Source organism: Salmo salar, chromosome 05 (genome assembly GCF_965601325.2).
Source record: "Salmo salar chromosome 05, fSalSal1, whole genome shotgun sequence".
NCBI lineage: Eukaryota > Metazoa > Chordata > Actinopteri > Salmoniformes > Salmonidae > Salmo > Salmo salar.
Genome location: NC_138295.1, coordinates 42,042,501 through 42,058,101, shown reverse-complemented (window position 1 = coordinate 42,058,101; position 15,601 = coordinate 42,042,501). Strand labels below are relative to the sequence as shown.

The following is a 15,601-nucleotide window of genomic DNA, read 5'->3' as shown; positions in this document are numbered from 1 at the left end:
TGTAGCCTAGTCTTAACAGCTTATCTGGATGTGTCTGACAGACATCTTTAGTGGCACTACTACCACCGCCCTCCCTCATGACTGGCTGCCAAGCAAGTTCAAGCTTCACAATCGAAGCAAATTAGAACATTTTTGTGGAAGGCAAGGCGCCCTTTGCGTCGCCCCCTCCCACCCTGATTTCAACAGAAGTCGTTGGCTGTGAAAGGGCGTCCATTCCTTGTGTATTTTTTACTTTTCTTATCATCAACCCAGATCCATGATAAATGATTAAGGGAGAGAAGGTGCCTGATGTTTTCTCTGCTTACACCCACTGTGGTGAATAAGAGGTCTTTATAGTATTCTTCTCTCCGTTTGAAAGGACCAAATCTATCCGTCAAACTTCAGCACTTGTGAAAGGTGCTTTTATTGGACTGGCCATGCAGGGAACAACACAGCAAACACGGTCTCTTTCTCTAGTACTAATGGATTGTGCCAGGGCTCGGTACTCTTTGAGTTTTGTCTCGGTCTGCATGCTCTCTAGATGGATCGAGGTATATACACTGTTCTCAGTTCAGTGAATATGGCCTAATGTGGACAGGCTCATAAGAGAGAGAGAAGGTGCAGGCTACTACCGGATAGCTTGGCTCTTAGTGTAGGTTTACTGTGTTCACTAGAGAAAGGGGATCCTCTCCATTTAGAAATGAGTCAGGCCAAGGTGAGGCGGTGCACTGTGTGGAATACGACACGACGGCCGACTCCCCGCCGCCGGTCGTCTCCTCACGAGTTTCAGATGCTCAAATATCTCTGGTGGGGGGGGGGGGCTCTGTTTCCACCCATCTGTGCAAGAGTCCGGATATTTAGCACCCCCAAAGGTCTGACCTTTTGGAGAGGCAAGGTGCTGAGAGACACCACAGGGATGAGATGGGACTGGCACATTGTATTCCCACCACCCCATCCCTTTGAGGTGAAATAGCAGGTACAGAGAAGCAAGCAGCAGGTTGACCGTCATCACATGAGCTCAGAATGACTTCCATGGGTGCTCCAATCACATTCAGAATTACAGTTGCTCAGTTGTCACTGGTTTCCAGGGAGTAATCCGTTTTTTATTGTTAAATTGGGTTGAAAATACATCTGCAATGTTGTCCTCTAGGAAAATACTATCATATTCCACACATAGTAGTCTGAATGCACTGAAGTATAAAAAGAGAAGGATTTGTCTTGGTCACCTGCCAAGAAGAGAATTCATCACAATTTCTCAGAAAATGCAATTAATTTGGTTGGAACGCATGTGGCTTTGAAATGGCATGTCTAAGAGTACACACATAATCTACACTAAAAGAGTATCAGATCAGACCCCTTGCTTCACAAAACTCATTAGTCTGTTAGCTTTATGACACACGTGCGGTTCACAGGAGCTACTTTTTTTTTTGGGGGGGGGGGGGGCATCCAACTGTGCTCTAATAGGCCTACATACAGCCGGTTGATTGATGAATGGATTAGTCCATAGACCAATCAGATATGATCCTATTCCTAAACTCTGGAAAGTAATGCCAGACGAGTGGAACAGGGGCTCCCATTCACGGCTTAGTTTACCTTGGTGAGGCATTTGTGTGCAGTACATTTCATACAGGAGATGTATCCTGCTGTTTAAAAAGAATGGATGGCTGGAAGGACCTGATTAGCTGTTTCCCTCCATTAAGGGGGTCCCTGATGGGGAATGTGTCATTTCACCCAGAGGGACCTGGTCGTTATCGGGGTACAGCCAGGACAACTCTCCTGGCCACTAACCCCCCTGCCCCAACCCCCCCCCTGCTCTGCCGGTCCGCAGTCACGACCTTCTGTCCCTTCCTCTGTCTGGGTGCAGTGCTCAGCACGTGTTAAGCTGGTGCAACGTCTTTAACATGACAGCCCGCTCTACCATAGACAGGAGGAAAACTGAAGTGGAAAAGAAATCTTGCCCTGCAGTAATTACCGCTAAAGACCTTAACTGTTGGGCTTAGCCTGGAAGATTCATTAGGAGCCAAAAACAGGTTGCCTGATAACCTCCTCTGAGTTGAGTGCTAGGCTAAATCGTAGCCATGCCTAGCTAGCCTAGCAGTGTTTCTGCTGCAGTCATTTAGCTGCGGCGCCGCGTCACAGAAAAATCATTGCCACCACGCCAAAAAAAGATGGTACATGAGGCACCCTTTGAAGATGCTGAAACAGTGCACATTTACTTTTCCTCTGCAAACAAAACGAGTGATGAATAGAAAAATCTGCTAAACTCATAGTAGAATAGTTTTTATCTATTTACCTAGGCGACTTGTGTGTTCTATGCGAGAGAATTATTCCTCTCGAGGCGCATTCAAGTTACAAGTGCCATAGGGAGGGAATTCCCAGAATCTAATATAGGCTTCAAAAATACGCTACATTTATTTAGAAGGCTACTCAAACTTTTACCAGCCGCACCGGTTTACACTTTATATGTCCTGTGTGTGGTCTAATGAACGAATGCCTGAATTAATATGATAGTTAACTGAGTTATTGAAAACGGCACACAAGCCCACCGCGGCAACCTCCCCCACTTCTACAATGCTTCCAGAGGACACAATATTAAGCTTAGGCTATAACTGAGTTCAGTTAGTACAGTGTCTTCCTGTCTACCATTTCCCGAGGCCAGCGGCTCTGTGCTTTAAATAATACATACCTGTCAGTAACTCTCTGTTATTTCAGACCTGGTCATAATTTTAAAAAGAAGACATTTCAACAGCCTTATGCATAGGAGGGAGGCAGCGATAATAGGCGGATCCGCAGTAGAGCAAGCCAGTTGTTGTTAAGAAGCATTATGAAGGTACTTACTACTGGATATCAGCCCCCTAATGGCTGCAGTAGGAAGGAAGGCTAGCAGATGGCAGAGCCTTCTGTTTGACCATTAGATGGGATGAGTCACCCCCAACTTCCAAAGCTCACCTGGCCAAGAATCCCTGTGCAGCAGTGTCCTATAGACCTCTTTCTCACCCAACAACCGCTTCTTCCTCAAGGGCTGCATGGAAAAATGCTGAATCATAGAAAACGCCTCATGTTGATGCAGGTTGATTCTGAAGACTATAGGCTGTGCTAGGCAGGCTGAGGGGGAACTGAGAGAGTAGATTTCAGAGCAGATATCTGAGGGGTTATGATATCTGCCTTCTTATTGTGTCTCGTTTATGTAGAACCGATTACCATACTGTCTGCATCTGTTTGAAAAGCAGATTTACAGAGTGTGAAGCTTGTCCTATGGGTCTGTGCAGGGGCAAACTGCCGGTTTGGGTGGCTGCAACCTACTGTCACTGAAATAACCTGCTTGGAGCAGCTTGGCAGCAAATCAAAATACCATTTTATTGGTCACATATACATATTTTGCAGGATGTTATCACAGGTGCAGCGAAATGCTTATGTTTCAGTGCAGTTATACCAAACAGTGCAAAACAATACACACAAATACAAAAAAAAATCTAAGAAAGGAATGAAGGAATATCAGAACGAGCAATGTCAGGCCAAGCAAGAGTGTGAATTTTGAGGTTCATGGTGACCACTTTAGCACTGCCAGGCATTTTATTATCTACAGTCAGTCTGATTTCCTTTATTAGGTTCTATTTAATGCCAGAGAGCATTTTTGGTCATGAGGATGTTGGATCAAAATGTGTTTGCGTCAATCCAACTCTATTTATGCCATGGGGTCAAGTATTTTGGGGCGTCAAAGTAATTTCTTAGAGGTTGAAAACTGAGGACAATATTTACTGTGTTGTCAGTAAACATGGTTAGCTGGGTCACCTTACATAATTGTGGAACTGATACTGTAGGGTCATACTGTTTAGCCCTATTGGTCATACAGGGTCATATAGCCCCTAGGTCTTAAAAAAAGAAAGGTCTTCGGACATCTCCTGACAAGGTTGGAGGTTTTAGCTGACAGCTGTTGGAGGTTTCTACAGTGTCTCAGTGCTGTCCTTTCAACCTTTGAATTCCAGCGGCAAAGATCAGCGCGGCTCTCCAGTCAATTCTTGGGTTTCAAAACAAACCCCATTCGTTCTCACAGGGCACCCCAAAATAGAGGGGCAGATATTTTCTACCTCGATATCTTGGCCACTATCGAACAGTAGACGGGGAAACCTGAGAAGATTTATGCCAGTGGCCGTGACACTCTGCACGACTTTGGTTTTAGTGCCAAACCTCCCACCCTCTCACCCTTCTTCCCTTCCTCCCCCTAGTCTAACTGTTCCCATACCCATAATGCAACGCTTTGGATGACTGCATTTGGGAACCGCTGGTCGAGTGAAGCCATTCATTTTTTTTCCCATTCTGGTGCATCAGTACATTTTCCTGAGGGACAGACCGAAAGCAAGAGAGCAAGAAAATATTTCCATATTTAAACTGAGAGACATATGCAGCAGGCCGGGTTGCTATGGGACAGTCCAGAGGAGAAGAATGTTCACTCCCATTAAAAGCGAGACACAGACGACAGGGCCCCTGAAAAATCGTGACTCGCTTTGATCTGTGTGCCATGCGCTCTGCACCATTACATGGTTGTATTGGTGTTGTGAAACAGACACCTTGCCTCTATGTTTAAGTGGATATGAATTACAATTCATATTCCTATTCCTCCCCATGCTTTTCATGCCCTGATTGCAGATTGCTGCTGCCTGTACATCACTCCTCAATAGCCTGAGACATGGCTCACAGAGCATAGCTCAAGGACACAGCAGTCTGGCTGGCCCCATCGCCCTGAAGATGAATTGCCCTCGCAGCTCATTGGGGAATGGTCACCTGAGAAAGCCTAGTAATATCCCTAACAGTGTCTGCTGCTGCCCTGTCGCGCAGGCGAGACTGGAGAACTCAGCCGAGGAAAAAGCATTTTTTGATTTGATTACAGAACAAGCCATCTTCACTGATCAGCTATCAGGTAGTCGCTGACTGCGGCATTTGAATTAGACAGAGCTGGACCCCTGCCAGATTTCCCCCTGCGTCGTGATATGTCTGCTCCGCAGTCACCGATATGTGAGGTGACCAGGGCCAAGCTCGTTTCCTGTCTTTTTCCTTTCCCTCCCTCTCTCTTCCTCCCGCCCTCTCAGGCTGGCCTCTCCCTCATCCTCCCCTCTGTTTGTTATACTGCAGTATGTTAATCCAGTTAGTGGAAGGAATTTGCTACCTGCTCAACCTGGCCGTCACTGATGAAACGCCCTAGTAAAACTAGTATGCTCCTGATTTGTCACACACCATACTCCGTCATCATAATTGAATGGCTGCTTTGCCCATAAATCAGGGTTAGAGTAGAGATGTGTATGATGAAGGATGTAGCGACTAGGTCATTAAGATTCCCTACTGTGATAGCTAGCCTAGCAGCATGATATCTGCCTGGATATGCTGAGACCAGTGCTGGCTTGGTCCAACATAAACCCCCCTCCATCGCCTCTTCAGGTAATAATAACACCTTAGGTAACTGCATTGTGCTGTGTAAAGAACAGAACATGTAACACGGAATAGCCTGCCAGCGAACTTACACAAGGTGTTGAAATTTGAGAAGCGTGCGTCTCATTCTTCCACTGCAATGGGATACGGCCTCGGAAGTTCAGAAGTGCTGACTACCCCTCTATATCTCTTGCAGATCCTTCATCTCTTCCAACGTTTGGTAACCAGCTCTATCTCTCAACCCATACCATCGCTTCCCTCCATCCAGTCTTCCCCCACTCAGGCAGTCAGTTAATGGCAGGCATGCATGACCTTTTGAGTAATTGAAGTCTGGGTTGTCGTTTTAGCATCATATCACTAACAAACATTCAGCTGATTAGCAGCAGGGATTCAGAAATGAGCACGTGTCTGTGGTAAGCAAAGCAATAGACTAGCTAGCTGTTTGTGTTTTCTATCTCGGAATACAAATAAGAATACATTTTGGGTGATCATTAGCTCTCATTGCTAATGCTGCCATGCCCATTTGTCTCAGCCAGCCTGTCTCTCTCTACTCCCCTGGTCGCTCCAGTCTCCATCTCATTACCCTGTTGGATGGGCTGGCTGCTCCCAGGCTGGTGCTGCAGACAGCCCCGACAGCACTTGACAAAGCTCTGCTCTCATAGGATGGTAATGGAGTCAGTCCTCCAGTAGAAAAGAAGAGACGATCCAAAAGAAGCAATCAAAAATGTATATCAAGACTGGATGGCACGCTTTCCCTTTTCTCATCCCTCTCGCAGTATTTATTTTAAACGCTGTCAGTCTTATTTTGACCACATCTGAGCGCTGTTTCAAGTATTGACATGCAGTTGATAGTGTACGAAGATTTTGGCTTGCCTGGCTACCCAGCTCCAACCAAACGCTACGCCACGCCCACAAACGTTAGTTTCTTCTCTGCAATGAGTCTGGATCTGAGTTCCTTCTTGATCCTTCATCGAATGTGAACACATTCGGGGCCGTCTGATTGGTCCAGAAACCAATGGGCTGGGCCAGAGCCAGAACACACATGGTAACGCTGTGGTTTGAAAATGTGTCATTGGCTTTGATACTCTGATTGGTTAGAGACGATCCAACCGCTGATGACTTTATTTTGTACAGCGTGCCTTGTGCCCCTCGTCACCACAAACAAATTCAATGATGGCAGTCTCAGACTAAAGTATTTAGCAAACGATGTCTAGATTTTGGCATGTTTAAAAAAGGTCAATGTACGATTTCACAGCCTATATGACGTACAGTACATATAACATTGTGGGATCTATCTGTATTTTGCCATCTTAAGTTTAGATACTCATGATGGCGTCACTTAATTTGCCTTTTAATAATTGATGATCAGATTTGAATAACATGTTCTCCCAGTGTTACTGAATCATGTTACCTCCCCAGGAGGACCCCAGACTCCCAAGTTGCACTTCACCAAGTCGGTCATTGCAGTTATTCTCCCTGTATCCTCACATACTGCTTATTAAAATAGGAGGGTTGAGTGTCTGCAGCAACGGTATCTCTTTCTGCAGTGGTCGGCCTTTGTGCCTCTACAGGCAGTGTAATTAATCAGGACGCATCACCGTCGCCCGAGAGGAGTAGCGAGGCGGGGGGGGGGGGGGGGATTTAGGGTCAATGCCGGGGGATTGGTGGTGGATTCTGCGGTTCTGAAGGAGTGTAAGCTGGTCCAGTATAGTAGTCAGTGTAGGATCAGAGTCAGAACAGGTGAGTTTAGGAAGGTTTCTCAGAATGAGCTGTCTCTAAAACCAAAGCGAGGAAAGGTGCCAGTTATGATGTAAGAAGGGAAGTTGTCAGTCATCTGATTCTACGCAAAATGGAGATTAACCTAGGCTATGATATTTGCATAGTCTGTACCTAATGTAAATTACAAGGGCTTGACATACAGACAGTGTAGTTGTACAATGTAAATATAAACACATTCCTGTCCAGTCGTCACATACAAACTGCAAATTTCAGACGGACTAAGAGACTTGTTAACCCTTGTGATCTCTTGCCCTGCCCTTACCGATAAGGCCCTTCACCATTCTCTCCAATCTCGTTAAGGATTTACAAACAGGGCCTTAAGGGCCCTAGATTACCAAGTGATGTCAGTTAAAAATAATGGGAGTGAAATAATTGCTGTCACGCGTCAGATGACACGTGACAGGAAAGTCTCAGCAACCAGAGGTTTGCGTAGTAGAGAGAGGAGGAGTGGTGAAAGTGTCAATCTGTTACTACAGTGGAGCTTGGTTTCAATAAGCCTAAATTATACCTGTACACCATCCTATTCTGTCTGGCATGGTTGGTTCCTATCGCACACACAATGTGATTGACACATTACCTATAGTAACAAAGTAGTGTTTTTTGAGTAGGGGTTGGTTTAATCAGCAGGCGCTAATTGATAATGACGTTATTGAAAAGAGCATCAGATACACTGATTTACAGGTGATGAATCACTAGTGTTGCAACTAGCCTGTAGTACAAACTATCCCTGGAAACAACTCGATCTGCAAGCACCAGATATTTGACTCTGTTAGGAAGAGCTACTATAGTAACTGTATTCTTGTTCCTCTTCAACCCCAGTCTTAAACTGGTAACCTATTGTCCATTCCTTTCTAATGCAAAGATCTCCCCCTGAATGAACTGGTAGACTATCAAAGCCCTTATTCTAAGCACTGAATCCGCTTTCCAATCAGATCCCATTACTGTCCTACCTAGTGGAGAGAGATTGTGTGCCTGAGAGCCCAGTGCTCTTCTCCCTCCATCCCTCCTCCATCTCAGCATCGCCCACCTCTTCCCCCGCACCGTGGACGTCCTTGACGCGCACTTGATACGCGCCTCATCCAGGACCACTCAGACTTAGTTTGACTACTAATCTGACAACAGTTAAATGGGATTCAAAAGGGGTGTGGCTACTGCACTGTTTGGTGACTGCTGAGGCCGTCCAAGGAACACAAGGGTCCCGTAATAACTTCTCTAGGTCAGAGCACAGCTAATATTGGGTCATCTGTCAGAATCGGCCTTCGATCGTCATCAGCCCTTCTTCACACCAGCCGGTGGCTGATTTAGTCCAGATTTAGTGTCGTCGTGGGCGTTTGTTCCTGTCTGGATAGAGAACAGATTACAGTATGTTACTGTCAGAGTGTGACTGTCAGTGAGGGGTTGGATAGAGGTTAGGTGAGTGTAAAGGATCTATTCCACAAGAGTAAGCAGTGGCCAGAGGAAGGGCCCCCAATCCAAACACCGCAGTTGTTCTAATTCGCGTTAAATCTCGACAATCCCTAGAAAATAAACAGGGGTTAAGAAGGTTTCCAAGACAATAACCCCCAGTTCTGCATCGTAAACGAACACAACAAAACACAAAACAATGGACAGTTTGGAGTGGCACCACCACAATGGATATATTAGCCAACTGTACTGCCAACTGTGTTGTTTAGCAAGATGGACTCAACTCCATACATTCTCACTTCCCAAATACAATAGGCCTTTCTTATTTTTCCTGGATGCTTCTCCTTGGGTCCTCAAACAGGAGCTCAATAAGATGCATATCTAATTACAGCAATCGTCCTGTTGTTTCATGGGAGATAAAAGGTGCGCTGAAAGTGAGCCAATGTCTGATGGGACCGAGAGGGGCACTCAGGAACTCCATTTTAAGCCATAAGGACACTGTACCCAGGCTAAACAAAGTAATAAACTGCTTACTGGACCTGTAAGGAAGACTTACGTATCAATCCCACTGAATGATGGCCATGACAGGAACAATCAGTAATTGAGTGTATAGTACATGGCTCTCCCAGATCCCACTTTAACTGACCTACTTCTTCTACTAACCGACTGTTGGCAGTTAATAAAAATGGTTAGAGAGGAGACATCCTTCTTTCAGAGAGGCTTCTCATGAGGAACAAATCTAATAGCCACCACTCACAAGTCACAACTCAAGCAGGACAAGTGCTTGCCAATTTGGAGTTTCATTAATCAAAAGCCTCTCTCTCTCGTCAATATTCAGTTAGTCCGTCTGTTTCTAGAGATGGGTCATATTAGTCACGTTAGGCTAGCTGTCATGTGGTCGAGGGTCAGGGGAAACTAACAGGACGCACATTGACCTTTGACCTCACAGCTAGACTTTACTTGTCATCACTACTCCTCATAGTGAAAGCCTACAGAGACTCCTAGAGGAGTATTATAGACATGGCGGCTATTTGTTTGTTGTGGATTTGTTAAATGAGACGATTGAAGATGACGTTGGATTGAACCCATCTAGTCCATTCATTTGCATTTACAGTTACAGCTTGAGTGTCGTGTGTGTTTTTGTGTGTATGCATGTCTGTCTGGCTTCCTAACTGTCATGCCGTCTGTGTGTCTGTTTCCTGGAGAGGCTGAATAGAGCAGAGCGCATCTGCATTTGGCATGGCCAGAATATAAAGCCTGGCTGGCTCGTCACAAGCAGCTTGTGTAAGAGCCAGTCATAAGACTGAGGATAACAGCTATATATAACATACCTTAGATAGCAAGGGGCTCAAAGGGAACAGGGCACCTAGATAAGAGCCTATTAGCTAGAAAGTGCTGGAGATGAATGAGCAACCTGTTTGCTTATTAAATCACAGGACTTGGTAGGTATTGCTGAATCTCAAGGGCTGGTCCTTTTTTCCTCCCCCCTCATCAGAAATTCCCAAAGGTTGGATAGTCAGGAGTTTAGGACAGGAGCTCGCTCTCCCTCTCTCTCTCTCTGATGTGGAGTTAAAGCCCTTTTGATGGGCATAGTAAGATACCTCAAAGCAAAGGGTTTACTATTTCTCTTTTGAAGGCCTTAAAGTGAAGGACCGTTGTCTGTCAGTTCAGTTGGCTTACAACCCTCCTTGACCTCTTCCTTTTTAAGATGTCATTGCACTGTAGTTGTCTATTCATTCACAATCCAGACACCACGGTGATCTTAGTAACAGTATTTGTAACAGTAGTCAATGCTCCCTGTCCTCACTAGCCTACAGGTTGTCCTTGTATGGTTGTGCTTTGGGAGAGAGAGAGCAGCAGTGACCCGCACTGTGCGACTTGTTCCACTGACCTTGTAGCACATGACTGCACTTGTGACTGTGAGTTTTATATAACACAACACACGCTATAGAGATCCTTCATATGCCGCCTGTAATTAGTTTCGTGGGGAGTCGATATAGATGTCATTGCCGTTTTTTGAATGAACGGAGAGGAAAGCGTCGCCTAAGCGAACCCAAATGGAAATTCAACAAAGCATTGATTCTATTATTTTCTTTTTTTCCACCCCTCCCTTCCTATTTTGAATGCAGCATATTAAGGCTGTTGGTTGTAAGCAGACAGGGACATCTAAAAGAGTGCATAGTTGACATTCCATACTGCTCCCCCCAAGTGTTCTGGTCACCTTAGGCCTTCTGTTGATGTCACATATATGAGTGGTGGTGGTATACATGTCCCCCATAGCAGCTGAGAGGGAGCGAGAGAACAAGGTGTGAGGTGGAAGACAGAAAAAGTAAGAACACAGAGATAAGAACAGAAGAGCTGAAAGGAGGGTGCTGGTGTTCTTGATAGTAGGTTATGGCTGGATTAACAATGATACGGCAGCCTACCTACAGTAGCACAATTATCTCTGTATGTAGTTCTACATAAAATAAGGGCCTGCTATGCCTCTTGGCCGTGTCATTGTTCTAAATAAGAATTGGTTCTCAATTGACTTATTTGCTTAGATAAAGGTGAAATAAATAAACAGGGCTGAGCTAACACTGTTTTCATGTCTTAATTGGAAGTTGCTAATGCCACTTTAGAACCCCGAAGTGCCTAGCTTATTTTGTCGGATGACACATTTTTCCTTTTAGAGGCACTCAGGACAATATCTACTCTGCATTTGATACGTTGATTATTGTTGAAAAACCTTGTTTTGACTTAGCATCAATCCGCACCGCGGCACATAGACATGGCTTTAGACGATTCCTGCGTTTTGATTCCTGAACTGGGGCACATTTAGCAGGACACAACGTTTTGGGAACGTTCGGTTAGAAATATGCTAAGTAGAACAAACACCCCTTTCTGATATGTAGAGTAAGGAATCACGTCGGCTCTATTTGTGGCATTTCTATCTGCAACGTTTGGCTACTGAACGTGGCCTTGGTGTTCAGTTCAGTTGATTGGCCACCAGTGTGGATTGGTGGGTGGAGTGTCAGAGGAGAAGACCCTTGAGTTGAATGGAGTGGCTTCTAATGCTCACTCCCATTATCCCCACAGTCAGTGTGTGAGCAGCATGTGATATGACTAAATGATTCCGGAGGCCAGATCCACTTCAAATAAGGCAATGGTGTGGTTCTGGTATGTGATTCAATCTGCCACTCTTATGTCCTCTGCTACATAGAGCATGGCTGCTGTGACTGCTCCTGATAATGGGTCATTATGCATGTCCATGTCACATCCTTCAAGTAACTGCAAATGCGTTAGCAGTCAGTGTGTGTGTGTGTGTGTGTGTGTGTGTGTGTGTGTGTGTGTGTGTGTGTGTGTGTGTGTGTGCGCGTGCAAGGACATGTGTGTGTATTTGTGTGTGTGCCTGACCGTTCTGCCTGTGACCTTAAACCTTCAGAGCCCAAGGATGTTTTTTATTGATTGATATCCAAGCAGTCTGCAAAGGAGACTGGAGAGAAGGGAGGGGAAAAAACAGGTAAAAAAGACAAAGCCTGCTTGGAAATAAAGAACGGTCGGACATTGTTGAAATTGATTAGCCTGGCCTCTTATTTTCCCGAGAGGGACTAGAGGGGGAGAGAAGGAGGATGGAGGGGGGAGGTGGAGGGGTAAACATAGCTAGGGGGAGGGGATGAGTCAACTTCTGAGACATCACACCAGCCAGGCTGCCACCACAGCTCTCTCTCTCTCTCTCTCTCAACCTCTCTCAACCTCTCTGAACCTCTTAATTCAGTTTGCTTGAGTAACCAGTCATTTGATCATTGCAATGGCACACACACTACAACTGTGTTGCTCTACATCTGCAATTTATGAACTCATAAATGGTATCAATTTATTACACCCTAGTCTTTGATCCAACAAACAGTTGCTAAAATGTCACTGAGGGTTGGTGTTGTATCAAAGAGAACACATCCTTCCTGTGATAAGGTTTGGGTACATCTCACTAACTAGACAAGGAGGCACCGATAGTTTGTGGCACATCTATGTCCTGAAAACGGAATATGTGTTAGAAAGGACAAAATGACACTTGTTCTACTTGTTTCTATGCGACTGCCCATCTCATTGTCCCCAGAAAAGCGTCTTTGGAAGTGATGGCTGATGATTGGTTGAAACCGGGCTGACCCCAAGCCAGTTTAATGAAATGAGTGGAATTGGATTGGATTGGTTAGCGGAGACGGTTGCGACGTGAAACAGAGCTGGAGTATTTAGTGTTAGTCACTCATCAAAGATGCATAGCTAGGGCTCTGTGGCACAGGATATTCAGGTTGTGGCTAGGCTAGGCTAGGGACCTCCTGCAAACTGCATTGTCAAAGTCAGGCACACCTGACACACCTGAAGTGTCCCCTCTTCTGGCATGCCAAAGACAACAGGTGGAGAAGGCTATCAGCAACACACACACACACACACACACACACACACACACACACACACACACACACACACACACACACACACACACACACACAAACAAACAGTACAAGTCTCCTCCATGTCCTCCTCTCCAGCTCCACTCTCCACAGGTATAGCCTATTTCCTGTTCTGTCCCTCTCTCCATGAAATGTGGTTTCCATCTCTCCCCTGAGGTGACTAGAGACTTCCCTTCACACTGGCTTATACCCCAAAATACTTTTACTATCCGTTCACTAGGGCTCATTAGGAGACGGGGGTCTCAGTCTCAGTCTTTCACTAGGGCTCATTAGGAGACGGTGGTCTCAGTCTCAGTCTTTCACTAGAGCTCATTAGGAGACGGTGGTCTCAGTCTCGTCTCACTAGGGCTCATTAGGAGACGGTGGTCTCAGTCTGTCTTTCACTAGGGCTCATTAGGAGACGGTGGTCTCAGTCTGTCTTTCACTAGGGCTCATTAGGAGACGGTGGTCTCAGTCTTTCACTAGAGCTCATTAGGAGACGGTGGTCTCAGTCTTTCACTAGGGCTCATTAGGAGACGGTGGTCTCAGTCTGTCTTTCACTAGGGCTCATTAGGAGACGGTGGTCTCAGTCTGTCTTTCACTAGGGCTCATTAGGAGACGGTGGTCTCAGTCTTTCACTAGGGCTCATTAGGAGACGGTGGTCTCAGTCTGTCTTTCACTAGGGCTCATTAGGAGACGGTGGTCTCAGTCTGTCTTTCACTAGGGCTCATTAGGAGACGGTGGTCTCAGTCTTTCACTAGGGCTCATTAGGAGACGGTGGTCTCAGTCTGTCTTTCACTAGGGCTCATTAGGATACGGTGGTCTCAGTCTTTCACTAGGGCTCATTAGGAGACGGTGGTCTCAGTCTGTCTTTCACTAGGGCTCATTAGGAGACGGTGGTCTCAGTCTGTCTTTCACTAGGGCTCATTAGGAGACGGTGGTCTCAGTCTCAGTCTTTCACTAGGGCTCATTAGGAGACGGTGGTCTCAGTCTGTCTTTCACTAGGGCTCATTAGGAGACGGTGGTCTCAGTCTGTCTTTCACTAGGGCTCATTAGGAGACGGTGGTCTCAGTCTGTCTTTCACTAGGGCTCATTAGGAGACGGTGGTCTCAGTCTCAGTCTTTCACTAGGGCTCATTAGGAGACGGTGGTCTCAGTCTGTCTTTCACTAGGGCTCATTAGGAGACGGTGGTCTCAGTCTCAGTCTTTCACTAGGGCTCATTAGGAGACGGTGGTCTCAGTCTTTCACTAGGGCTCATTAGGAGACGGTGGTCTCAGTCTCAGTCTTTCACTAGGGCTCATTAGGAGACGGTGGTCTCAGTCTCAGTCTTTCACTAGGGCTCATTAGGAGACGGTGGTCTCAGTCTCAGTCTTTCACTAGGGCTCATTAGGAGACGGTGGTCTCAGTCTCAGTCTTTCACTAGGGCTCATTAGGAGACGGTGGTCTCAGTCTCAGTCTTTCACTAGGGCTCATTAGGAGACGGTGGTCTCAGTCTCGTGACTTTGCGTGGCGCATGTTTCATCCCTATGTCCATTAGTTATACTGAGCATGTGCAGAGAGATTAGGGGGACTGTCTCTTTCAGAGGGCTCTGTGTCATTGACAACCACACTGTACTGTACTAGTTTACTCACTGTGTCATTAACATGAGCGTACTAATTGCTGATGATTATTCCCATGAACTTTCCAAACGATTTGATATTTTATAAGATATCTTCAATGTACTGTATTTCTTAATGAGTCGCCCTTTGATATAACAAGAGTCTAAACTGACCTTTCCTCCCTCTTCTTCCTCCACTCCCTCCTTCCCTCTCTCTCTTTCTACAGTATGGGGAGGAGGAGGTCTGCTCGGACCGCCTGGACACTGACTTCCCTGACATTGACCTCTCTCAGCTGGACGCCAGCGACTTTGACTCAGTCAACTGCCTCAGCGAGCTCCACTGGTGCAACGACCAATCAGACATCTCCGCTGCCTCCATCCAGTACAGCACAGGAGACCCTGAGTTCTTTGAGGTGAGACGCCCCCCCCCCCCCCCCCCCCCCCCTAAGGATTCCACTAGCATGGTCCCAGATCTGTTTGTGCTGTCTTAGAAACTGATCTGGCTACCAGGCTAGGATTCCACCAGGACCACCCCCTCCCACACCTATGTAATGGAACTCCAATATGGGGACTAGGACTAGAATAGCCCTGAGATATGGCTGTAGACTCCTATGGCGTAGGACTAGACTACACAGTGGACTACATTAATGGTAAACTGAAGAGGCTACAGTCTGAGTCTCTGATAAGGTTGTAGACTCCCATCTTAGAATTCCCCTCGTTATCAATCTGTCTAATGCACAGATCTCGTATAATGTGTTCATAAACATCATCCACTAACACAACACTGTTGTTCCTGGGTCTATTTTACCTTACCATCCACTTGATTATAATCCCTTGTTCAGATTGATTTTGGAGACGTAGAGTAGAAGTTGGATTGGGACGACTCCCTCTGGTCCTTGTTTTGGATGCCTGTGTGGAATCCATTGATCTCCCAGCTTAGTTCATTTAACCTTCAGATGGGAGGGTGGGGGGGCATAAAATGAAACC

At 46.1% G+C, this 15,601-nt stretch overlaps 1 protein-coding gene across 1 annotated transcript in view; it reads left to right on the top strand.

Annotated features, from left to right (window-relative positions):
* Positions 1-15,601, top strand: part of LOC100136477 (peroxisome proliferator-activated receptor gamma coactivator 1-beta) — a 61,027-nt gene that overhangs the window by 25,888 nt on the left and 19,538 nt on the right. The window contains exon 2 of the mRNA XM_014200071.3: positions 14,842-15,027. Within this exon, the coding sequence (XP_014055546.1) occupies positions 14,842-15,027 (186 nt within the window). The remainder of the gene's footprint in view (positions 1-14,841; positions 15,028-15,601) is intronic.